This window comes from Manacus vitellinus, unplaced genomic scaffold (assembly GCF_001715985.3).
Source record: "Manacus vitellinus isolate BGI_N305 unplaced genomic scaffold, ASM171598v3 scaffold_9_pilon, whole genome shotgun sequence".
NCBI lineage: Eukaryota > Metazoa > Chordata > Aves > Passeriformes > Pipridae > Manacus > Manacus vitellinus.
In genome coordinates, this window is record NW_021940917.1 from 22,177,752 (window position 1) to 22,204,066 (window position 26,315).

The 26,315-nt window shown below is 42.0% G+C and overlaps 1 protein-coding gene across 1 annotated transcript in view; it reads right to left on the reverse strand.

Annotated features, from left to right (window-relative positions):
* Positions 1-26,315, reverse strand: part of ZCCHC7 (zinc finger CCHC-type containing 7) — an 86,394-nt gene that overhangs the window by 9,193 nt on the left and 50,886 nt on the right. Inside the window, exons 4-7 of the mRNA XM_029965470.1 lie at positions 21,391-21,434; positions 20,092-20,217; positions 18,545-18,715; positions 11,165-11,200 (exon numbers count right to left, since the gene is read on the reverse strand). Coding sequence (XP_029821330.1) covers positions 11,165-11,200; positions 18,545-18,715; positions 20,092-20,217; positions 21,391-21,434 — 377 coding nt within the window. The remainder of the gene's footprint in view (positions 1-11,164; positions 11,201-18,544; positions 18,716-20,091; positions 20,218-21,390; positions 21,435-26,315) is intronic.

The following is a 26,315-nucleotide window of genomic DNA, read 5'->3' on the forward strand; positions in this document are numbered from 1 at the left end:
AATGTTAAACGAAGAGACAAAAAGTACAATATTATATATTTAAAATAAATGAATGCAATCTTTTGAAAACCCCCAAAATATTAATTCAAAAAGTATTTTCTGAGAAATGGACAAAAAATCCTCAAGTTCGTAGAGAGAATGAATGTATGCGAGATAGTGAGGATAACAACAATACAACCCCTGAATGGCTCAAAGTCTTCACGATTTAAAAGGCATCCCAATTTCCTCCAAAGGTGGTGGCATCTCTCCAGCCGTCCATGGCTAATTTTACAGGAAATGCAAAACGTTATTTAAATAGGACTGCGCATTAAACTCCAACTATGCCTGATGTGGCTCTCAAAGTACAAACCTATCTCCCTCTCTATTTTAATTTTAAAGTAAGTTAGCAAACACTTCCTTCCTAATCCCTGGGGAATATCTGTATGGTGACACAAACGCACAAATTTATGACAGTAACATAAATGCTCCTCTGAAGTAATGTGCAACATTAAGTGAAATCGTTTCCTGGAAAGATATTATAGGTATCTATATTTTATTTGCCATCTTAAACATATCTAGGTTTTTATGACCTTATTTTTAAAATGTATTTCCTTTTTACATTTCCTGGTGCAAATGGACTGCATAAATAAGCAATGTGCTATGAGGCTTCAGACTAGCCGATAAACCCTTTCAATTTTCATGCCAGCTTCTTCTTTTGTAATTCAAATCTGGCTGAAAACTGGCAGCTCTGAAAACTGAAACAAGCACTGCCACAAATACCTTGTAATGCTATCGACCTTGTCTGCCCATGCAGTGAGAAAGGGGGATGCATATGTGTCTGCAGTCATCCAGATAACACAACTCATTTTTTAGGGGGGATAACAGAAGCCGGACCCGGACTGCGCACCCAAAGCAGTCATTACCAAGCAGGCTGGAGAATAAGTCTCTTCAAAATACACGGCGCATTTAAAAACCATATACAGGGCTCAGCCACTGCTTTCATTACCAATTTTAATTTAGCTCCTTCAGTTTGCTAGCCAGATAAACTCTTTAGTGCTGTTTTTTAATCTATTTGCCACATTTTATGTTTAAGATTATAGTAATATGGGACAGGAGAAGGAATCACTTTTGGAGGAAATAAAGAAACAGATCCGCTTATCGGCGCCCATCAGAAAGTTCATTAATCAGCCGGGCTTTGTGGCCCCTAAATTGAAAGGTTAAATAATCCTCTCAGGAATATTTCTCGGCACCGCCGCCAATTGTCCGGAGAGAAGCTGCCATTCACCGCGCTCGGGATCGGTGACAGGGTATTTTACCACCGTTTGGGCCCCAAACAATGACGGACAAATGGCCTGGCTCACAAAGAAACCTTTTAGTACACGGATGGAGAAAGGACCACAAGCTTTGAAGTGGGGTGGGGGAGGTGGGGAGAGGCCTTGGAGAAGGAGGAGAAGGAAGAGGAGGAGGAGGAGAAGGAGGTGGAGACTCGTGCACTGGGACACGTATATTTTATTTGAATTTTTATTAGGGGACCAGCCAAACATTTTTATATATATATGTATATATATATATATATATATATATATATATATATATTTATGTCTATAAGTGCCTGGGTACAGCACTGTGCACACACACGCACGCTAAGCGTATGCATACTTACACATACATTTATACATTAATCTGAACACAAACATTTGCAAAGCCTGTAAAATTGGAAGATGAACAGAACTAAAGCATGGTTATATTTATTAGCTAATACACCAGGGAGCCCAACAAACCCCAAGGTTTTAATTTTTACTGTCATTCTGGATGATTTACAGCTTCCTTTCTCTCTCTTTAACCTTCACGTTGTCTGCTGATCGCCCCTCGCCGTCGGACGCAAAAGGAGGAAGTACAACATCTGAAACAACTTTCTTATGGGAGCATTCTTAATAAATACTTCTTGATAAATATATTCTTAATAAATATTTACTTTGAAGTGATTTCTGATCACAGCTAAAATTAAAGAAAACATGGAAAAAAATTGTAGTGCTCCTGGAGGATACAAGATGACAGGCGAGCAGTGCCTCAGTTTGCGAGAAGTGCGTTTTGGGGCATGTTCTAAATAGACAATAATTGAACATTTCCCTTTAAACTGATGAGCTTTAGACTGCAGCATCCTTTACCAACTGACAATTTCGCAGAAGCACTTTCCTTACATTACCAGGATGCCAACTGCACGTGTTAATGTTTATCCATCTCCTTATAATTTATATGTATTCTCCATTAAAGATCATCATCTATATTGACCATTGCCATAATTATTTGTACCTAGCTTTATGACGAGTGACATTCATCCCGAATATGTCCTTGCAGAAACACTTGACAGCCTGTATACAACTGATGAACAAAAGCTTCTCCACATTCTTCTTGCACATCTGTTTTTTAAAATTCTTTTCAATTCCTTAAAGTTTTCACTTTAATACGACTTGGTACTTCCTGAATAGTCTACAACATCTAAAAATGGATCAAAGCATTTCAGATTTCTGCTCTCTCACACGATATAAATATGCTGTTGACTAAAACTGTTTTCTCCATGCGAACTTTTGAGTATCTCAGTGCTATAATTTTTTCAGTCTTTCTCTCTTCATGCCACCATCAGAAAATCAGAATTAATTTAACCAGTGTCTCATCTGCCATCAACAGTGCAGACAGAAACTGGGCATCTCATGCAAATCCGGTGCAATTAATCTTAAAGGAGGAGAGATTTCAGGGTTATTGCATACTACACAGAAAGCCTCCAGTGCCTGTGCTCCTGCATGGGTGTTCACCACCCCTTCTTTTAAGTGCCAAAGGAAGTTACAAAAATCCTTTAGAAACAGAATTAACTGCACAGTCAAGAAACAACACAAAACTAATTTCTGTTGGTTATAAGATGAGCAGTGACTACAGGTGCAGAAACTGCAAATTTGAGGAGAGGAAAAAGAAAAAAGGAAAAAAAAAAGACAAGGAGTTTTTGGACTCGACTGTGGGGAAGTCTGAACCAGGAAGTGACCATCCTTCCCTTATGAGTTTCTCACTGGCTGTGACGTAAAACCAGTACCTCTTCCTCACCATCCCATACTGGCCAACACCATACCATGGAGGCACCAAGTAGGGACCAGGGGAAGGGGCCTCGTCAGGATAATGATGGATTGGGGTGCCAATTCCATCACAGGGATGGCTGTTGATGTCCATTCCATTATGGGGGGGGGGCTGTCTGTGCCCATTTCTGAGTTCTACCAACTGTTGGGGTATGTTTATCAAATGTTAATTTAACCCAAATTTGACACTGAAAAATGAGTCAAAACCAGAGGCCCAACTTCACTCCCCAGTAGCCAAAAGTTCCGTGAGACGTCTCCTTCTGTGGCCCTCCGTGGGTGCCACCGTGTGTGTTCACACACCGTGTGTTCACACACCGTACACCTCACCCACACCTCTGAGGCTTCTCAGCAAGAACCTGCTTACAACTCTCAGTTCCTCACCACTTTATGTGGGCCCTCGGTTCCTTTTAATTCCCTTTATGCTCGATTCTTCAACATTTGAAATCAAAATCAGGATAATTCTGTCACGGGGATAGTAACTTTTCTATACACATGACAGGACCTAACAAGATGTATTAATATCATTGACATGATAGACCCTCTTGGAATTAAATCAGTGAATATTTTTAGGGAATCCTAAGCCGTAGATTATTAACATGATCGAGCATAACTTGAGGAAGTTACTGTCTCACTGGCAGGAGCTCTGGGCTGCTCTGACATACGAATCACTGGCAGGATAAACCACACAGTGCAAACAGATTTAGTGACATTTTGCATATTTCCCATTTTGCAATACAAAAATATACCAAAATCCTTTTTTATGTTACCTATGTGCAAGTGTGATTTTTTTTTTACATCTTAAAATGTCTGCTAGATCACAGATGATGTTTCATATGGAATTTTGAAACCAGCTCTAAGTTCTACTAAAACTTAAAAAAGTAATCTTCATAGCAAGTTTGGAGGAGTAATTTTCAGAATATAGGAACTTTGAGTATTCATACACGGCATTGACTGCAGAAAGAGGGCACAGAAAAACACAATTTTTTTTCTTACACATTTTTAAAATGCATTGGAAACCTCATTTTAGCTTGAAAATTCTATCTTCCTTATTTACACGGTTAATACTTGAAATAGCAAAAATGATTTAAATACTTGTGTAGATTCACCTTTTTAAACTAAAGGAAAGAGAGGTGAAACTTTTCTGCCAAATTTGTAAGCATTAAAGAAAAGATCATCTTAATCCTTTCCCTTAAAAGAACTGTAGTTGAGTACATGGAGGGGAGATATTTTAGCAGCAAAGCTTCCCTGACTATCCTGTTTGATTAATTAACCCCTCACCCAACAGCTTTGGTGAATTACAAAAATAACCCAAACCTTGCTGGTTTTAGGGTGTGCTGGGCTGGAGGGACACATGTCACCAAATGTCACATACTGCACAAACAGTGTCCCAGGCATGCAGGGGTCAGGCAACCAGATTTAAAATGTTAAAATATATTGATTTCCATCTCCTGCTCTTCTCCCTTTCCCTTTCAGAGGCAGACCCAAAAGACATTGCTTTTGCAGCAAATGCGGTTCCTGACACCACATGAACGCACCGCAGTAGGGGTTCTCTAAGGGATGCTGCTCTCCCAGCTAAACACCCCAACAACGTTACTTGGAACCCCAAAATCAGGGAAATGGGAATTACTTCATTCAGTTTTCTATTCCACTCCCTCCCTACTCCCAGACTGTTTCCAGAAACATACCAAAATGCAATTTTTTGGTCAAGATGTAATTGGTCTTTAACACTCAAATTAAAAGCACTTTTTATTTTGTTTTCTGGGGAAGAACACAGGACAGATAGAGGTCAGAGAAAGCAGGACACTTCCCACCATGGTTAATACATGATGCAGGTAAGTAGCAGTTGAGGCTGTGCTGCTGGAAGGTCCTGCATCCCACTAAAAATGCCTGCTTGGGTCCTTGCAGGACATGTTACATAATTATGTAAGGTTACTAAAGCTACTTCTTTTCCTTGTGATACTTTAAACACAGCTTCCAAGTAAAAATTGAGAAAGAACCCTTAGCTAGCATGCTTTTGTACCAAAAGCTACAGCATGTGCTTTGAATTCATAAAATTAGCATTTGTTTCAAGACCTGAAACTCTCTTTGTTTTTCACAGGAAAAAAAAAGCTATCAGAAAGGTATGCTGCCTTTTGTGAAATGTGATTTCTTTGCAATAGGAAAAGATTTGGGGTTGAGGTTTCTCAAAAAATATGTGAGACTCGAAAGAGAACGGTAACAGAGGGCAAATTACAACTAGTAGGGGAAAATAAACATTTTGTGTAGTAAAATCCTCCTGCCCAGCATGCCGACCCCCTCTGACATGCTGGTTTTCTCCAGGACAGCTGTGCAGGGCAGACAGCATGGCAGGAGCATCTCTGACACTGAAAACCACTTGCAAACGGGCCCAAGCTTGGACAATGCAAACTGATGGTTTAAAATCAAAATATCTGCCTGTTGCTGGCCAAGCTCTGCCCCTTCTCCTCCTCCAGCTAATGAGGTGAGCACCTTCTCTGAGGGCAGGAAATCCTCGTGAACCCAAGTACCTCTAAGCAGGTGTGGGGACAATGTCGTGCTCCATGCATTTGTCTCTCCCCAAAGCCCACAAGAACCAGAGTCATCTTTACCCTAAATCCATATCCCTGCGAATTCTGGGTTGCCTTCCCTGTAAACTATCCTGCTGAATGGATACTGAAGCGTTGTCACGTGAGGGGCCGCCCTGGGATTCTGAAATATGAGAAATACACGGCCTGTCTCACAAACGAGGTGGTGTTTTTACCAGTTACTAGAAATAGCCTTAAAACAGCTGGAGAGGAATTGGCCAGGTGCTAGAAGCATTCTAGAGGAGTGCACTGATCCCACAGTCCCTGGTCTCGTGTCATGCCATGGTCAGCAGAGTCCTTCCTGCAGCCGTGTCACGGCCAGGGCTGCAGGGAAGCCAGGGATTAACCTCCTACCGAAAATACTGCTAAATCCATCCCTTCCCTCACCTAAAAAAAACACCCTCCTCTGAAAACCAAATGTGCTCTCTCTCTCTCAAGCTTATACATTTTTTTGTCAGAGTTGTAGTAATTTAAATTTTCCGTTTCTGAAAGTCATACCTTAAATAATTGACTTTCTGGGACATGACTTATATTTTTATTTCAGGAAAAAAGTGGTAGGCCACAAGGAATTTTAATAATGCACACAAAGAAATCTGAGAGCAAAATTTAAACACAAAAGATGCATTGTCCCTTCATGTCCTTTACACACAGGGGCCAAACCAGTCAGTTCCTGGTTCACCTTCCGTTACGTAAGTGGATTAAAAGTAAGATTAACAAACTGTCAAAAAGAGTGTTAAATGATAGCTTCTGCTAGTTAAAAATTCTGATGGTTCTAAAACTCTGTTGGTGGCCATCTTGGCCTGGGAGCTTTCACACAGATGCGACTGGTGAAGGCAGGGCATGGGGGATGGAGAGGCACTGAGGCAGGAAGGGGTTATTAAAAATGAGTAATCCCTACAGAAAGAAAACACCTAGGCCCAGCAGGATCCATGTTTTAACACACACATCAACACTGAGAAACACATCAGGAAAATAAAACCCCTGCTCTGCCTATTTTAGGGACAGAATTTCTTTACTCAGTTGTTTTTTACCGAGGAAGATTCTAACACTTTCAAAGTTCATTCCTGGGGTATCCACATCCTGCTTCTAAGACAGACTGGCCATGTCCATTCCTGTATGGCACAAACCCCTGACAATGCAAATGTGGTGACATCCTTTTCCATCTGACACCAACACACACTGAGGGAGCCCTGTGCACCTCCCCTGGGTGCCCCCAGCACTGCCGAGGAGTCTGAGCTGCACCGAGGGGATCACGGCACAAGTGCAGCTTCAGACCCGGAGCAAAACAGGTTCACTATGCACTGAAAATACATAAATGCCCTCCTCTTCTCTCTGCTGAGTCACCTGCTGGGAGGAAATGCGGTCGCTCGCAGCAGCTTCATGGGGTCGCTCAGCCAGGGGTGACCACAGGGTGACCATGGGATGAGACCCACCCCACAGAGCTCCCTGGAAGGCCAGCCTGGAGTGGCAGGACACTGGCACCAGGACAGTGGTACCAGGACACTGGCACCGACAGGACACTGGCACCAACAGGACACCGGCACCAGGACACTGGCACCGACAGCAGCGGGGAGAAGGGCTGTCCCCACAGGACCTGTGCTGGACCCCCAGCTTTGCCCCTCCACTGCATGACCTGCCAAGGACAGTGCTGCCACTGGGCACATAGCGAGGTGAACGGGCAGCAGGTCAATCTTGGAGGGCAAATGAATTTTTTTAAGAATAAACTGCAAAACTGTACCAAAAAAATGAAAATCGTGGAGTGCCGCCTTCTCATAAGTTTTTCCACTGACTTTTTTAGGGTTATTTAGGGTTTATCTTTTTTGTTTGTAGTAAGAGGGCTATAACCTGGCCTGAACTCAAAATAAATAATAAATGTCTCTACTTTTATAACAAGAAAGAGCCAAGTGCTCTGAGGGTGAAAAAGCACCCCTGTATCTTCAGTGTGGAGAGGGGATGTGGTGGCATGTCCTGTGGAGCACGGGTCATGTTTCTCTGGGTTTGTGGAGCACCTGGCATTTAGAAAGGCAAAGTTGTAAGCTAAACTTCCCCATAACCCAGAACAAAGAGCTCAACAAGGCCTCCAAATGCCTCATGCTCCAAAAAATCATACGTGTTATTAACACTGCAGTAAGCTACGATCAAAACTGTTCATCCTGAATCTGCCAAAGAAGTCTTTGTCCTATTATTTGATTGACAATAACCCCTTTGATAAACATAAGTGGGTATCAAAACCAACCAATTTACTGCAAATGGATACCTACATGAAGAAAAACTTGAAGTATGTTTTGACAAATGTAATTTCCCTTCTCTGATACAGAAGAAATACAGAGAGCAATCACAATGAAAATGATGTGTAAAAGTTTTAAATCACCATCTTAAAGAGGTTATTAAATATTATTTTAAACCACAGTGGGAATTGGATTGTTCTACTGACTGTTTTTTTTTCCTGAATAATTTTAGTTAAAATAGTTGAAAGAACAAGTTTAAAGAAACTAACTTCACCCACTTATAAAGCTCTGATTATCACAGAGCCCTTAGACTTAAGTTTCATTGAATACCATATGATAATATTTTTTTCCCATCAAAAGGCAAATTAAAATACTCCAGTTATAATCCTTTTTGCCATTTCTTTTTAAGATTCCTTGTTCTGGGAGTCTGTTTTTGGTTGGAATAAGACATTTCTGTTCACACAACAAATTATTCGTAATGTGTCCAAATGTGTCACCCCAGCGGCCAACGTCAACAAACCCCACCACCATCCCCAGGAGCAGAATGGGCTTGTTATTGAGTTATTGTTCCAGTCCCCCCAAGCACCATGCAGGGGCTCTGAGGAGTCAATAGATGGCAGTCCATCTCCTAGGAAAGCGCTGGAAAATGAGTAAAATAACCAAAAGCCTCACAAAAGAGAGAGGTGGAAGGCCGTGCGGTTCTTCACCAGCATTCACAGTAATTAACTAAGAATACTTTATAGAACGTGAAACATTTGGACAAACTGTGGTGGTCATTTGTGAGTGATGCCAAAAAAAATGGTGTTTTATCACAAAACCTGACGCCCGGGTTGATCTGCACTAGATGGACCTGCGTGAGGGACGCTCACCACCAATTTATGAAAACCAGTTTAAATCTAGTGGTTGTATCCATGGTTGAAGTGCAGGAAAAGCTTCCCGTGGTCCCCAAGGACCGGGCAGCCTCCGTGTGCAACAGCACAACAACAGTTTCATTTTAAACTTCTCTTATTTTCCTCTAAGCTGTTATCCTGTTTCTCCTGAAATATCTGTTCTAAGCTAGGAAATTTGTATGCTAATTTCAAAGTGAAATATTAATATGCTGATATCAGAGTTAAAAAATCATGGCTTTTTGTTATGATCCTATAAATATATATAATATATAAAAAACATGCATTATTCTAACACAGAAGTTTTGATTCTTGCCAGAACATTATTTACTTCTGTTCTGCTTTGGGTGCAAAAGAGAATATTTAAAGGGAGTAATGAAAACCAGGACTCACACTTTTAAACAATTCAGATAATGGAGTTTCTTTCAATTTACTTATTGTAAATATTGAGCATGTCTTTTACCACACAAATTTTTAAATTCCAGGCTTAATCTGACTGCTAATGTAACTTTGAGCCAATGGGACTTTTCTCATGCAAAAAATGGAGGTGTGCAAAGCATTTCCCACATGTCAGAAATGTGGATTTTTTCAGATAATCTGCAGTTCACTGAAAAATAAAAAAAATATTTATCAGAAGCTACAGTCTGACTTGATACCAATTAATCTTTGCGTGCCCATATTTGACCACATTCTAAAATGCTCTTAAAATGAACCATGAATTTCAAAATGTTTTTAATAATACGCTCATATTTGTAACCACTAATTTTCTAACAAGAGCTTTTTCTGACATACATTTTTTAGCTTTATACTAAATTAAATGTAAACCCTGAATGCTTACTACAAAATCCACAGCAAAAATTTTCTAGCTCAAGATACCTCAAAATCTGGCCTAGTAACAACTTGGTCAGATTTAAGATAGTCCACACTTTTTTTACAGAAATAAATATTTTCTGAGTGTTGATGGCAACTCGCTTTTTGAGGAATTTTCAATGGTAGGTGAGACTAAAATTAAATTAAATCTTCTATCTCAGTAAAAACCAAAACATAAGATATTACTGCACCAAACATACCTATCAGATTATTAAGTTCCAAGTATCATAAACATTTCAGAAATTGTTCTTACATGCACCCTCAGGGATTATAATGAAAGATAGCATTTACCTTTTTCCTTCATCCAGTTTTAAAAAAGCAAACAAAAATATTCAGTGAATGCACCTTTTGCTCATGTTTTTTTTTTTTTAAAAAAACAACAACAAAAAGTCTTTACCAATTCTGTTTAAAAGTTAATTCTCGGGAAGGGTGGACGATTTCCAGAGCAGATCTTTGTGTTAAAGTCTTTATGCACAAAACACAAGTGTGAGGTTTTAAGTGCAGATTTCTCCTATTCATTGAATTTAGAAGCAAAAAAGCAGAAAAAAGAGCATTCCACTGCCACGAAGAGGTGGAGGAACAAATTATAAAGCACATCCCATCTACTGCTCCAGAGAAAAAGCGAAAGACCCGAAAGAAAAGTAATGGAGAAACTTTTCTACTTTGTTTTGAGCAGAGAGTGGGGCTTAATTATCTGTAACAGAGAAATACGTGCAAGGTCGATCTGGGGAGCGACGACAGAAAAGCTTCAGAGGGACAGCAAAACCCTGATCTTTAAAGGGGTTTTTATGTATGACAGTTTTAGAAAATAATATATTCAAAACCTGTGACACCAATCCATGGAATATTTTCCTAACTGGGTAAATATCGTAACAAGTTTCAATATTAGCCAAATTTGTATGCATTTTGTTTTATTTTTATCTCTATTTTACATAGGAGGAAAAATCTTAAGTAATACACTGGTACAGTTCACAAAGTTGTATTTTCTTGTTTCAGAGATTTAACATCAACTAATGCAGGCCAAAGAAGCAGTCATAGCTATATTCTGACCAATTATAAATTATCTGCAAAAGTTTGAGTTTATTTGCTCAAATTGCCATCTCCACTCTAACTGAAATTTATTTTACTAGTTTAAGAAGAAAGTTTTGTCACACAGAGTGATTAATTACCAGCATCTGGGATATCTGAGATGGGATTATTGCTCCTGCTATGCGTCCCAATTTAAAATTTAACCCTCTTTCTATGTGTAAATGTGGTCATTGAGAGGAGAAAAGCAAGGCACTCATTTGATTATTACAGTATTAAAAAAAATCAGAATTCTAGAGATGTTTAAAAAATAGTGACAGTGTTTCATTGCCTTCTTCAGTTCAAAAACTCTTCAGATGTTTATTATCTTCTCACAGAAGATGCTTGTCTATATTTTATGGTCAGCAGTTCACAGAGGAGTAAATAGGTTGGGTGTAGAAGAAAATAAAAAAGGTGTTTCTACTTACTGTTAGGTGATACTGCCTCCATATTTCTGGGCAAGCCTGGAAAATAAAAATATTGATCAGCTAGGAGCATGAAACAAGGTGCTTTACAGCCTGTTGGTTTTGGCATAACACAGTATCCACTGGTGTCGGTCACAGGAAAATAAGAAGCTTAACTGAAAGGGTCTGCATTTCAGCTTCAAAAACCTGGCTAGACAGTTTAATTGAATTTTACACTGGTTTAACACACTCCCTGCCATTGTCAGAAAGCCAGTAACAGTTTTCTCTCTGCCCTTCTTCTCCGAGGGGCAGAAGTTTGTGAGAGCAGTGTGTCTGTGACTATAGGGTGCATTAATGCTGCAAAACAAACAGGGGCAGATTTAAATTCTACATTTCTGACATTTTAAATTTACATAATGCTCTGGAAATTAAATCACAAGGTGCCTTCCTTTCATGTAGGAACAGAAATATTTTATCTTTTTTGTACATATCTCTTTCCTAATCAAAATATAATTGTTACACGTAATAATCCTCAGCAACCTCGTGTCAGATGAGTTGTAAACAAGAACCATAACAGATTGCTTTAATGTTTCTATTTTTACAATGGCTTGCTTGCCTTTTTTTTTAATTTTTTTTTTAAATTGCCAGACTCTCACATCAAATCCTAAGTAAAAAAAAAAAATCACAGATTAAATCCTTTTGTAAAAAAAAATTTTCAGAGCAGGTTTTTCAGTCATAGCAGTGACACAATAGATCTGAGGGACACATGAGAGACAGGAAAAAGGGAAATGTGGATCTTTAAACAAAATCAGAATGTGTTGCTGGTCACTGAGGCTGAGGTCACTCTCTCAGGGGTTCTTAATGCTTTTACAAAATGTACAAAATTTCTGATGGTCCCCGAGTCACAGACAGACATGGAAATAGTGTCACTTTTTGTCATTTCGGCATACAGTTACTGCAGTTGAGAGCTTTCACTTCTGTTTAGAACATTTACTCTCTTATTAAAACTGCTCCTTAGTGATTTAAACAATTAGTAATTTGGTTTGCCAAGCTCCAATTTCAGTATTTTAAGAAGAAATATGAGTTATTCCATGGCTTCTCCATAACATGCTGCAGCTGCAATTTCAAACGTTTGAAGCCTCACGACTACTCACAAAGGAGTACTATTAACATTTCTTTACATTTCAAATAAATTTTTTGCTCACGCCTAAATTCCTGCCTTCTTTTATTCTGATGGAGTGCGTTAATTAAAAAGACCCCACACTTTAACCAGTATCTCTCAAAATAAAATCCAAGTTTTCACCAGTCCCCCTATGGCACATACTGCGTGTTTTTCCCGCATGTGATGGAAATGATATTATTTATTATTCATTCCACCAGTAACACAATTTTCTGCAGAAAAATCTACAATCTGTTCTGTGTAATGGTTCGACATTTCTCCTCTTACTCAAATAATGCGTGTAAATATTTGAGTTTTATATTAATGTTTCTATAAAGGAAATGTGTGAAGGATATTACATTCCTCACTGAGGATCTGATGGTTTGAACACACTCGAGCTGTTTTTGAGTGCAAACAAAAGGATCGTCCTCCTTCCCTAACTTACACAGGGTTCAGAGGTGCGACACATAAACACTCTCTAACCTGTAAAATACTGTACCAGACACCTCAGCATCTCCCGCAGACCTGAAGAGGCTTAAGCTGTGCCGGAGAGCTGTGTTGGTCTGGCTCAGGGGTAGCAGGCATTTATTTATACATTAGTTCTGGATAGTTTTTGATTACCACAGTGTGCCCAGGCTAATATGGTTGAAAAATCGCAATCAACGAGCTGTCCTATACTGGCAAAATGCCACTCTGTGGTATGACCTTTACTCACATGACAGCTATTTAATAATCCTCATAATAATAAAAATTACTTTGTTTTTGAATAGTCATTTGGTTGGCTATTTTTTTCAATCTGGACACAATGACGTCACTTTGAGTGAAAATCTGTAACTCAGAGTGGGAACCACAGTTGGCAGAGCTCTTGCTAAAACTCTGGGAGAGGTGCAGTCCTGCTGCCTCTGTGGTGCTGTCCAGTGGTGGGGTTTATCCTTAAGGATGATTTAAAGGGGTGGGAAAACAAAAGAGAGTCAAGGAAGAAGATGGTGATGAGGGAAGATTGTCTAAGCATATCCCTTCATTCAGATGGTGACTTGGGGTAATACTGCTCACCATTAAGAAGTTGGGTACAATAGCTGAGGAGGGGCAACTATTAAACAATGGTTTTTTAGAGGTGATGCTTTTAACCTGCTACCTCCCATCAGCTCACGGTTATTGTCTGCATCTTCTATCGTGGAATGACAAAAAGTATAATTAACAACTACTACCAAATACTGTCTCCTCAAATGAAGCGAGAGGGTTTGCTATGGAAGAGACCATAGCCAAACAAAACTGCTGCCAAACCTGTGATCTTCCTTATTTATTTGGAAGAACTTAGCCATGAACAGCCCTCGTTTAAAGAAAAGCCCTTGCACTACACAGCTACTATTGGTAGTGTGATGAAGTACATTAAAATAAAATTGCATTTATTCCCTGCCCCAGTGGTCTGACCCTACTTGCACGTAGATGTACCAGCACAAAAAGTGCCTACTCCTGAGGGCAGTGCCAGTGCCACCGCACGGCTGCTGCATGCACAGGCAAGGGGCACGTCCCCCCACCTGCCCACACCTTTGGTCACGCAAGCACTGGGCCATTATTTCCACAAATCCATGCCACTGTTGCCTTGGACCATGTCCAGTCAGTGTGGATGGGTGGCTGACCCAGCGCTGGGTGCCACACTGGGCAAATCGAGGCTGGGTGCTGCATGTTTTGACCCATACTGAATTTTATCAGGTGCTAATTATTGTTTTACCAGAACAACAGCTTAATGCATCTGTTGTTTAATTCCCACTTCCCTATTCTCCAATGTGAACATCAAAGAAAATAAAACACTCAATCTCAAACAGCCCCTGACAGCAGACCGGGACTTGAGTGCTCAATAGACGAAGCCCTTGCCACCAGTTCTCATATTTCCACAACAATGAACAAACACAAAACCGGCACTAAGCGGCCTTTCCTCCTTTCCGCTCCCCTCGGCCGGTCGTCTGCCGAGAGGGCCCTCGACGTTGGCCCTGCGGGGCGCGGGCGCGGGGGAGCGGATTAGCCCCGCTAACATGCGAGCGCCGGCAAAAGGGAAGGAAAAACCCCGTTACTGTATTTGGCGTATGAATAACCAAAATGCACGCGCTGACAGGAGACCGGGACGGGCCCGCGGCTCCCCGGGAGAAAATGTAGCTGTGATGAGTGACAGGGCTTTCAGGAAATATGTTCACAATCACAGACAGTGAAGGCCATGACCTAGATCGTTTAAGAGCTTGTCTTGTCAAATTATCAAAAGCTTCTTCGTCTCTGAATAAAGAGTGACATAAGTGAGTGTCAGAAAGCTGCAGGCTGACAAGCCAAGCATACAATAACAGCATGCACGTCACATACTTGCCGAACACCGCCACGGCTAGCGGCAAATCTTAATGAGAGCGCGGCTGGCCCAGGAGACTTGGGTCCCTGCTGGCACAGCTACTCATCTCGCAAAAATCCTTCAGCTCCGAGTCAGTTATGGTCTGACACGACGACTACAATTACTAAACACAACTTTTTAACAGAATCCTCTGGTGCTTTGTCAAAGCAGCAGCGGCTGCTTGGAGCTGCCCCGCCGCAAGCCACCACAATAAAACAAAAGATTTGCCAAAACACACACTTTTCATCACCTCCACATGGGAACTGCCACGAAAACACACAATGCTTCCCTTCAAAACCACTCCTGCACGAGCAGATGTCGAGACCTCTCCCCACGCTGCTGGCGCAGACGGCCGCCGGTGCTGGTGCCAGGCAGGCAGAGCTGAGTAGCTGCTGGCGCCATCCCTGCTGTTGGTAACGTGGACTTACACTCACCCTTAGGTGGACATGGATGTGCCAGAGGTGTGAAGGATGGGGGATGGTGCTGGGGAACGAAGGAGAAAGGGCAAACCCTGTGCTCTCTGCCCAGGGGAGGGCTGGGGGCCTGTGGTGCCGCCAGTGGGAATAGGCCACTTGGCCACAGGGACACCAGCCACACCTGTGGATCCACCCCTGCACCTCCAGCCCCATCCCAGCCTGCAGCAGTGGCCACGTCCCGATGGTGAGCAGTGGCACAGGTTCTGGAAACAACAGAGGCATAATTTCCCAGGAGAGAAGAGGCCAATGGCGGCTTGTACAGCCAGAGAAAGTGTCAGGAAACATGGAGAAGATGCCAACTGATATATCTGTCTGGTTCTCTGGAAGGAGCGCTGCTGACAGGGTGTTTAGGGCGCTGGAAATGAGGCCCCCAGGCCATCAGGCACAGTGTGGCTGCAGGGCACATATGACAACATATGTTCAATAACAACTAGATGAGAATTCCCATTTTACAAGAAGTCATATGGGAAAGACAAGGGGTGATGGCTACAAGTTACTCCTGGGGAGATTCCAGTTGGACACAGGAAAAGACTTTTCACGACGAGAACATTCATCTCCCTAGGGAAGAAGTGGATTCCCCAGCATTGGACACTCAGGATTTGCCCAGAGAGCATTCTGGGCTGTCTTGGTCCCTTCCAGCCTAGTGTTGCAGGATTCTGTGATTTCTCTTCCATGAACTGCTCCCATTTCCTCTGGAGGCAGAGCAGATCTGCATCCCTCAGTAAGGAGGCTCACAGGTCTAGTAACAACTGCACAGAGTCACCTCCTCCTGTCTTTTCCCAACCTGGCTCCTAGTGTCAGGTGTGCTGGAAGAAACAATAAACAACTGATTCTGGACCACTGTCTCCCATCACAGATGATTCTGAAGCTCTTCAAATACCCTTCCCTTTGTAACCTCCCTTCCAGGCTGAGGAGTTGTGGCTGTGCTGAGGGATGCAGAAGAGAGGGACCAAAGTTGTGCTGAGGTGTCCCTTGCTTTTCTGATGATTCCTAACATTTCGTTAGCTCTTTTTTATTACAGTTTGTGAAGGCTAACCTGATTTTTTGTGGGATCATATCTCACAACTATAATCTGAGTCCTGAATAGTAATGCTCAGAACCTTATCATTTCATAGGGCAAGATGTGATTATTTTCCCTGGTATTTTACTTTACATTTACTGCTGCTCAAGTTCATCTGCCATCTTACTGCGTTCTCCCTCCAATTCTTATAGTCCTTGGGCAGTTCTTCACAGTTGGCTCACAGCAATGACTCTCTAAGTAGTTCAGTCTTCTCAGCAAATCTTGTCATCCATTGTTCACCCTTTCCCATGTCACAGTAGCATACCCCACCTTTATCCTCTTACTCCATGCCTGTTTAGTTTCCTTAAAAGCTTTTGGTCAGGAACTTTGTCAAACATCTTTTGGAATTTGTAGACTATGTCAACTGGATCATGTTGACACACATGCTTGTCAACCTGCTCCTTTGAAGAACTTCAGAGATCCCCAAGAAGTGGAATCTCCTTCACAAAAGCAGCCTGGAATCCCCCCATGTATATCATATTTACACACCCATCGCAATGTGCTGCCGCTGTGGTTCCTGCCCACTGGCTCAGTGCCTGTGGCTGGTGGGCCTGGACCCGCAGCTCTCTCTGGGACCCCAACTACACACTGTCCTTGTATTTGCCACTCAGTTACCACTCAGGCACCAAGTACGAGGTGTCTCACTGCCATCACCAACTGGGTCATTTCACCTCCACATTCCTCCGCAGCTTTTGTGCAAGCATTACCCTGTTTTGGTAACAGGCTTGCACTCACAGGTTCATGGTAATCCTCACTTTCTCTTCAATTCCAGACATACTCCGTGGTGATCCTCTCCACAAAGAAAGGTTTCAGTTTGGGAAAGCAGTTTCTTCCACTATGAACATCCCAGATGCAAAAAACCCCAACCTTTAAGCCAACAGCAGCAGCCTTGTCCTGTCCAAGCATTCCCTTTGTGTCTCGATCACCTGTTGGCCTCACAGGAAAGATTTACTGTTGGTTTTGATTGCTTTGCCTTTGTTCTGTCATGCTGTCTTTCTCTTTGAGGACAGGGCAGGAGAGATATTGCTTTGACACCCCAGTGTGCACGGCCCAGGCAGCCTCATGCAAGAGCACAAGAGAACTGCCCAAAGTTTCAAAGACAAACCTTTCTGATTTAAGGTGGACCTAATGAGCAGAAAAAAAATATGCTGTGATGTTCCTGATAACTAGCACAACTCAGGTGGGATCTAAAATTTTGGATGATAAAGGACTTGTGGTTCCTTACAGAAAAGAACATCAGTTCATGAGATCTCACGTCATAAAAAGTATAAAAGAGAAAAGGTGGCAAAGAAAAGATGCTTCAGATTACAGTTTTGTCTCTCTGCCTACCAGACCAGGGGTGCAGAAATGTGCCATTCACGTTCTTTAACGGTATTGTGTGCACATTAGCTATAAGTAAAAGTACAGCTAGAAGAGAAAGATTGAATTTGAATTTCCAATATTATTCAAACATTCAAATATCATAAGAAAAACCTCCAAATGTGCGGGGCGTCCTCCACACATCCCACGTACTACCACTGTCTGTGCTGAGCCTGTAACACACTCTTTGACCAAACAGAAGAAATAAAGGCAGGGAGGACACATTTAGAAGGAGATTCAAGTATTTCTGAATTTCAAAAAACCCAGCACCACACAGGTGTATTTGAAAGACAAACATATAGGCCATTATCTTTAGATACTCAATGAAGTGTGAATGTATGCTGATGTTATCACAGTTTGCCTTTTATCCTCACCTTTTGTGTTTTATTTGAGGAAAAAAAATAGCATAAAATGTTGATTGCTACATATAGGACTGAATTTTTGTGACATATAAAACCATAATAATATCCTATAAGAGAGAGAGAAAGAGTGAAAGAAAGAGAAAAATATGTTTAATCTCCCTGTGAATTACTTAAGTAGATCATATAAAAACCAAAGCCTTCAAACTGCTCCTCTCTAATAATATTATAATTGATTAATAACTGATCATAGGGAAAAAACATATCTGGAGTTCTTGGAGAAACAGAGTTACTCTTTACCTCTTGCTGGCATGCTTGCAGTGTGCTGTGTCTCCTGATTTCAACCTCCCTAGATCTTCCACTCCACAGAAACGAGGATGTTTTTCTCCACCTCAACTAAACTGAAGACCGAGTGTTTACACCACTTTGGTTTGGTTTTTTTCAACCATTCTCCACGAAAACTGGGATAGTGTTAGGTAAAGACTAACCACAACATTTTCATACACTTACATAAACACACAGTATGTAAAATGAAAGAAACACAAAGAGACTGTAAATTCAGTGTTTGACAAACACAGAGCCAGTGATGACTGAGCTCTGCCATGGGCCATACTCACATCAGCATAGTGGCCCTTCATGTCACAGCGGTTGCAGTGTTTGTTCCAATAGGCTTTCTCCAGGCACTCCCTGAAATAGTGCCCGGGCAAACAGCAGTTCAGACAGAAACGTGCTGGGCAGCTGTGCTGCAGATGGTCTTTTCCTGCACACAGGCAACAAGGGGGAACTTTCTATGGAGAAACAAAAAAAGAATCATGTGACAAGGTTTGAAAAGATAGAAGAAAAAAAGAATCAAAAGAGGAAATTAAGAAGAAACTACCTCAAGTAAGTGCATATGGCTCCCTAGGACTTGATGTTGTGTTTCATGAAGGAATCCAAGCGGAGCAAGAACATGCACAGAGTAAAACTCAAAAGCTGTGATTCCACAGACTCCCTGGACCTTCTTGATTTGGACCTTGTCTCTGCAGCACTTGTTGAATGACCAGTGCCAGTGGTCTGTGCTCAGTGAACACAGTGACAATGATTGTGGTATCTGGGGACATGGGTTAGTGGTGGGCTTGGCAGTGCTGGGGGAATACTGGAACTCCATGATCTTAGAGGGTTTTGCATCACAGGGTTTTTTTCTTCACTTACTTCATTGTCTTTACCTCGATCCATGAGATTTTCTTTCTGTGGTTGAGTGGCTGGGTAGGTGCCTGGGGCCAGCTGAGCTCAGCCCAGCCCAGCCTCGTGACTTACACAATTCAGCACTTGGAATGACAAATACAATGTGCAGAAAAGTATTCTGAGGCCAAGTCTGTATCTCTGTAAATCCAGTTCTCCCAGTGAGTGAGTGTATTTCCCACCAAGGGTGGATGGGATGCAGTCACTCCGTGTCCCCTCATGGATGACAGCCTGGGGGACTGAGGGTCCTACAGATTCCATTGTGGGGGTTGGTAAATTCAGGCTCTCATGAGAGTGCCCCCACTTCTTCATGGTGCAGAGACTGACTTTTAAACTGCTAACCCTGGGACAAACCTTCTCAATATTTGGCATCTATTTGAGCTGCTTAAAGTTAGCTCCAGTTTCGTCTTGTCTACGATTTTTAACATTATTCATATCATGGTTCATTATACAGATATCTGCCTCCATTTATTTACTAAGGCTGTTTTTTGGATTCCTTAGGTTCTCCTTGTTGAAAATGCAATTGAAAAATATTTTACATCTTCAAACTGTTTTTACAATATGAAAATAAGATGTTTCTGTATTGCACTTCACTCCTTTTTTGCTCAGTCTATAGCAGCAAGGTCTAGTGGAAGGTGTCCCTGCCCATAGCAGCGGGGTGGAATGAGATAAGCTTTAAGGTCTCTTCCAGCCCAAACCTTTCTCTATGATTCTCTATGATATGATTCTGCATATTTTTCTTTTATAAAAACAATAAAATCAATGACCTCCCCAAACAGATGGATAATTTTATACAGTAAATTGACCTTGTGCAAGGTATTCTGCAACTGAGAGCAGTCCTTCAAAGAAAGGATAAACCACCGAAGAAAAGCTTCTAATGGCAAGTGCAAGGGATATTAGGAAAACCAGCTGCATCTACGAGTGATTTAAGTGTTTCACTTACCTTTGGAGTGGGACTGTTCTTGGACAAATGTCCTGGTCTGTTGCAGTTCCTGCTGGTGATGTTTTTGTCAGCTCTGTAGTACCTTGTGCTGCTGTGCCTCACCCTGGCGTAGTTGGAGATCTGTGCCTGGTAAGAAATGGGGAGAGAAACGCATTTACCACCTGAGATTTTGTGCTTTGGTGTTTGTTAGAACTGGGAATTGTAAAGGTCACTGCTGGCAGTGATCAGTCAGATATCTAATGTTTCACAAGTACAGTTTACACTTACAGGTCTGGAATGGATAATTCCACTACAGAGAAATCTGCATTGTCTGGAAGAAGCTCTTGTTCAAACTTCCACTTCAGGACATTCTTTTCTGCTTTTTAAAACTGCAGTTATGAAGTTTTGCTTTCCGTCAGTTAGGCAAGACACTTTTACTCACTGTGCTATGTCATGACAAACTGGAATTTTCCCCAGAATAAGAATATAACATTAATTGCAAATGCAAGTTACACATTCCCTTGCACACATTAAAGAAAACTACTTGGACAAAATACAATGCTAAACAAGTCTGGACCAAATCTGTAATTTGCAATCGTAAAGAAAGATTTATAAAGGAAAAAAAGGAGAAAAAAAAAAGAAGCTGGAAACAACTGTCTTTCTCTCAGTGACCTCACACATACTTTCTGTGCAGACAGATAGAATTGAAAATCCTATCTACAACCTTCATTGCCTAGTAAACATCACAAGTTTTAAAAAAATAAATGAAATTTTGGATGAGTGAATGGGGAAGGTTATAAAAATACCATTTCTCTTCAGGGAAAGACTTTGTTAATGTTACTTGATTGCATCAGCTTTACTGGACCTTGGAAAGAAAAAGGGAAGGAGTTGGACCTGGCAGCTGAAGCTCACTCCTGGATGCTCCAGCACCTTGCATGGGAATTCCAGGTTGCAGCCTCCCCATACCCACCCCTGCACTGAGCCTGACCCTGGGAAAGCACCACACACCACTGGCTCCCAGTGCCCCCTGAAAATGGGACCAGGCTGCCACGAAACATCTCTGGGCCTCTGAAAAGACCAGAAAGGAAGAGATTATGTCCTCCTTGCAGAATCCACAGAGGCATTCCAGCTCCTGGCATCCCTGTCCCTTCCTGCCTCTGTGCTGGCTGCAACTTGAGAACTCCTTCCTCTCATGGGAGGATACTGCTTATGGTCTCACACTAACACCACAGAAGGGTTTTTCAATCACATTTATCTTGCTTTGTTTGTTAATGAGTATCAATATAAAGAATTACAGAAGAATTTGATTGTCTGTGTTACCTCTAAGTCTTTATCAGAGACGGACCAGTCCACATCAACTTCTCCTGAAAAACAGAAATAAAATTAATTATATTTAATTGACATGACTATTTTTCTATAATATATTCAAAATTATAATTATTGCACTTACTGAAATTGCAAACAGATTTTGATGTACTAAAGAGGAGAAACTATTTCCGTCTTTGGTAAAGGAAAGCTATCAACCCACTGGTCACTAAATCTGCTTCACCTGAAAATCAGCACATGCCCAGCTACTGAGAGGACTTTATCCGACACCACCCTGTTGTCCTATCCCCTGGGGTATAAATTCAGGTGGGGATATAACTCCTTCAGAGGCAGGGTTTCCAAAGGTTCTGATTCCAGCCGTTGGAGTTACCCCTGCCTGTGCTTGTGAGAATGCCTGGCTCAAGTCCAGAGGCTGCAATGGGAGGGAGCACATGGAACAACAAGTTAATGCACAGAATACACTTTTCCTCCTTGCAAATTCTCCAAGTCTGTGTCTCCAGGCCTGCATCCTGACTGCTGCATGCCAACACAACTGAGCATAACCTCAGCCACCCAGACTGTAAGCTGAGCAACTCTATTTCCAAGCAGGGTTCAGTAATGTGCAATAAATCTGGAGGACACACTGAATTATCGACTGTCACGCCATAACCTTCTCACATGCAGCCTTTGGGCTGGCAGGAGTGAAAAGAAACAAACCAAGAAGGAAATGAAAGGGCAATAAGCTAAAGGAATAGGGATGCAGCTACAGCTGTTGAAAAATTCTGCATGTCGACACCGCTGACGGCTCCGGCTGCGCACACACAGCTGTGCTGCCACAGCAGCTTCCACCTCTGTGCTGGAATAACGGAGGATTTGTGCCAGAGCAGGTCCTCACCTTACCTATACTTTTACAGCAAACATTACAACCCATGTGCAAATTAATCCTGCGTGTTTGTGGACTTTTTAATGCAAACTGTCCCATCCTGATCCCACAGTCCGAATCTGAGGCATTCACATGTGTTACTAACACAAATCACAATAACATTATGAGCTACAAACAGCAAAAAATTATCAAATTTTGTTTGTACTATTCATTTCCATTAGAATGTGGATGACCATGAATTAAATTTATATAATCTGTAATGTCATGTCTAACCATTTACTGAAAAAGTCAGTAATTTTGGCTGAAGCTTGTGACACAGTATCCGGATACCAGATACGTCACTCAGGTCCTTTAGAGCACAACATCTGCTTACTGCTGCTCTTTGTCTAACAATCAGGGCTCACACCATCTGCTCTCACCTGAATAAAACCCTAAAGTATTTTTATTTCTAACACTCGCTAATGCCAACGCCCAGCTCCGAGGCATTGATAACACATTAACTGGCCTGTTCATAAAGTGATCTGAACAACGTGTGAACCTGAGTTGTGGTACACAAAGTGACTGCCGCTGCCAGACTCCAGCACCCCATGACCAGATTTGTCACCCCAGCATCATTTGGGACGAAGAATCATCCTCAGAGTGGGAGGTGGAACCCTCCAGGGCCCTGGGGAATGCTGCCCTCGTCCCCATGGGGAGGACAGATGGGACAGGTTTGCGTCTGTGCCCTTTGGCAGGAGCAAGTCATGGATATACCTGAGGGGAAATCAAGCCTTTTGGGGCCTGATCATGAAAAGTGAAGAATGGACATATTTGAGTCATAAAAACACTGACATATTTGAGCGCATTATTTATTGCTCAGAAGCCTGTTAAGGAAATTCATTCATAAAGGAAAAGGTATTTGTAATTCAAAGCTCTGCCCTGGCAATCAGCACCGTGAGTACCGTGTTGCACAGAAACACACACACAGAACGGCTGACAGTTCACAGATCAAAATTACCAGCGAATTAACTCCTGTTAATCACTAGGCATGTCCTTCCTGAGGTCAAACCAACCAAGTTTCTCTTCTTCACTGTCAAAATCCCCTGCTTCTCAGGGGAAAACCGCAATACAATGATTCAAATGCTCCTGATGCTAGAAACTAAAAGTGCTCAACTCAGAAAATACATACAAAAGCTTTAAAGCTGAATGAAATATTACATCAAAATCTTCCTTTACTAAATCTGTTTGGTGATCTAAAAGTTAATTCTAACCCACAACAGATTGCACAAGGCTTTGTTTTCATCCATAATAAATTCTTGAGATCGAAACGTGTAGGGAGAATTCTGCTTCTGCAATGAAATCTTGCTGTATAGACACATAGAAAAAACTTCAATGATACTTCTTGCTGACCACAGTATTTTGTCTGGCACTAGATCATGAAATAAATCACAAAACTCTGCTCAAGTTGACAGATACCTCCTCTTCCTTTGATTTTGTTTTCTTATTTGGATGAACTAATTTGTCCAATAGGCACTCCCAGTGCCCCTGGGCTGGCTCCTGGCCACTCCACCTCCACTGGCCCTGCTGTTCCCTTGGCTCAACCACCAGCACCAGCACCCCTGGTGTGTTGGGGACCACCTTGTGCCACACTCCCTTTGGCCTGTAGCACCCATCATCTTTGTTTTATTCCTTCACGCTCAGCCTCATCTGGTCTGTGTCTGAGATTGTGGGAGTGGAGAAGCTCTTCCCAAGGATGCAGCGGTGGCTTGGCCGTGGAACGGCACCCAGAATTACCACAGGATGGGTAAGGGTGGCAGGGACCATGGGAAGGGTCACCAGCCCCCCGACGTGCCTGAGGATGATGCTCTCCCACCCCACAGTGCCCAGTCTGGAGCAGAGAGGGCAGTTTTGGCCAGAGCACAGTCACCAAACAACGGCACCAGCTGCTGAGAGCTCTGTCCTCACAGAGCCTGGCGTGATGGCTCCTGTCACCTCATGTTCTCCTAGGCCATACCAGTACCATGTTACAGCATTTCACCCTTTTTTTTAAGGTGGACATGAGCACAGAGGGTAGATATCTGCCAGAAGGAATGGCTCTAAGTGCTTTATTTTTACTTTTACTTTACTTTTACTTTTACTCTTTAGAAAAAAGCAGCTCAAAAACTATTTAGACTATCTCCGTCAAGACTTCCCCCCTTTTCTGTGGAAAAGTTGCACATACAAAACTTAATTGAAGGGTCCTGTGAATTAAATCAAACCAAGAACGTCTTTGACAGATCTGTGCTTTTAATCTTCCTTGTCTTCCTTTTTTAAAAGCTATCTCCTTTTTAAGATTATATTAATTTCTATGCTAAGTTTAATACTGAATAATTCCTATACTAAGATTTTCTTAATTTGTATACTTAAAAGTACAACATATAAACTTCTTCTATTTATACTTTAAAAAATGGTTTTATCAAACTGCAGATCAGGGTAGAAGAGAAGAGGATGCAAAATATATACCATTTATATTAAATGGAAGCCCTGCACAAGGTTTATCCTTTATCACGTATCACACTTTGGCTGTCCTGTGCCCCTATACAATGGGATGAATGGTGAGCAACAGCTTTGCTTTTATTTAAAGAAAAATTTTGAAAGATCATTGAGATTCACATGTATCCCTCCACCAGCATGAAAATGTAAATTTCCGAGCTGCGCGCAAGGGTGAAGCCAGATTTAGGACCACTGTTCAATGTGCATTCAAACCTCCCTTCTTTCATCCCAGACAGGGAGAGGAGGGGAGGAGGGAGAAGGAGGACCAGCAGTCAAAACCTGAAATTGCCTGGAGGAACAATCTGCTTCCACAGGAACAAAACACTGACTCAAAATAAACAATAAACTGTTAAAAAGATTTCCTTATCTGCTGTGCAGCTCCACCAGGGACTCTGGTGGCCAAGTAGGCTGCCCTTGCCAGGCAGGGCATCTCTGGGCACAGGCTGTGACTCCCTCAAAATCACACTTGTATTTCACTCATCAAGGCTGGGAGAAAATATGTCCCTGCACCAAGCTCTGCCTGCCCGGCAAGGGTTTGTGTCATCACCTTCTTCAGCAGCTGAGAGAAGCTGCAGAGCACAGTCATCCAACTTTGAAAATAAAACACTACATTTCTTAAAAGGAGAAGGCAATTGGTCGTGTCCCCCCTTCTTTCTAATTGGAAAATATACGCAGACGTATTTTATGTATTTTACTTTATGATCAGCCCAGTGAAATAGGACACTTTGAGCTGTGGCAGCATGATACGTGGCCTGAAGGGCAAATACATTTCAAAGCTGGGCTTTAAAAATTGGATTTTGACTGCTAATTAATATAGCACATTACAGAATAGAGAACCCTAATTACATTCTAGTGCAAGACCTCCGTGGCAAGGACTGTTTCAGACATATCTCTGAACATGCCAGGACACAGTTTCTGCTCCTACTGGAATAACATTTTAAAATTATAAGCGTTAAACCCCCTAAAAATCATCTAGAGTTGTAAGAATTTCACATCGTGACATATTATATATATCTGAAAATTCCTGCTTATACGTGAGTTGAAGTGATTCAAGTCTTACTGTAACATAGCTATAGCAAGTTCCACATTTTCTGTGCCCAAGCAGACCTTCTTCCAAAAAACAAGGAATGATGGTATGCAGGGGCAACAGTCAAACACTGTTCCAAAACAGGAATTGAGGTGGCCTCCCTACATCAGGTTTTGTAAAGCACAGAAATTTGGGTTTTTGTGGACCAGGACGCACTGTACATCTTGCCCTTCTAGGAACAGGTATTCCAAGAACCCCCACACAAATGTCTGTGTGTGGATGTGTATGTGAGTCTATGTACACTCACGTGCGTATATGTGCACACACATGTGCATGCATGCACGTCCCCAGCACATGTCACCAGACGTTCTGGTCTGTCCCACAGCCGTGGCAGACCAGTCGTGATGCACAAGGAGCTGGCCCTCCTTGTGCTGCATGAAGTTCCCACTCCAGCACTCCAGGTCCATCTCAGCAGGGACCTCTCCCCCTAGGTACCCAGCTGGGAGGCACTCGGCGACC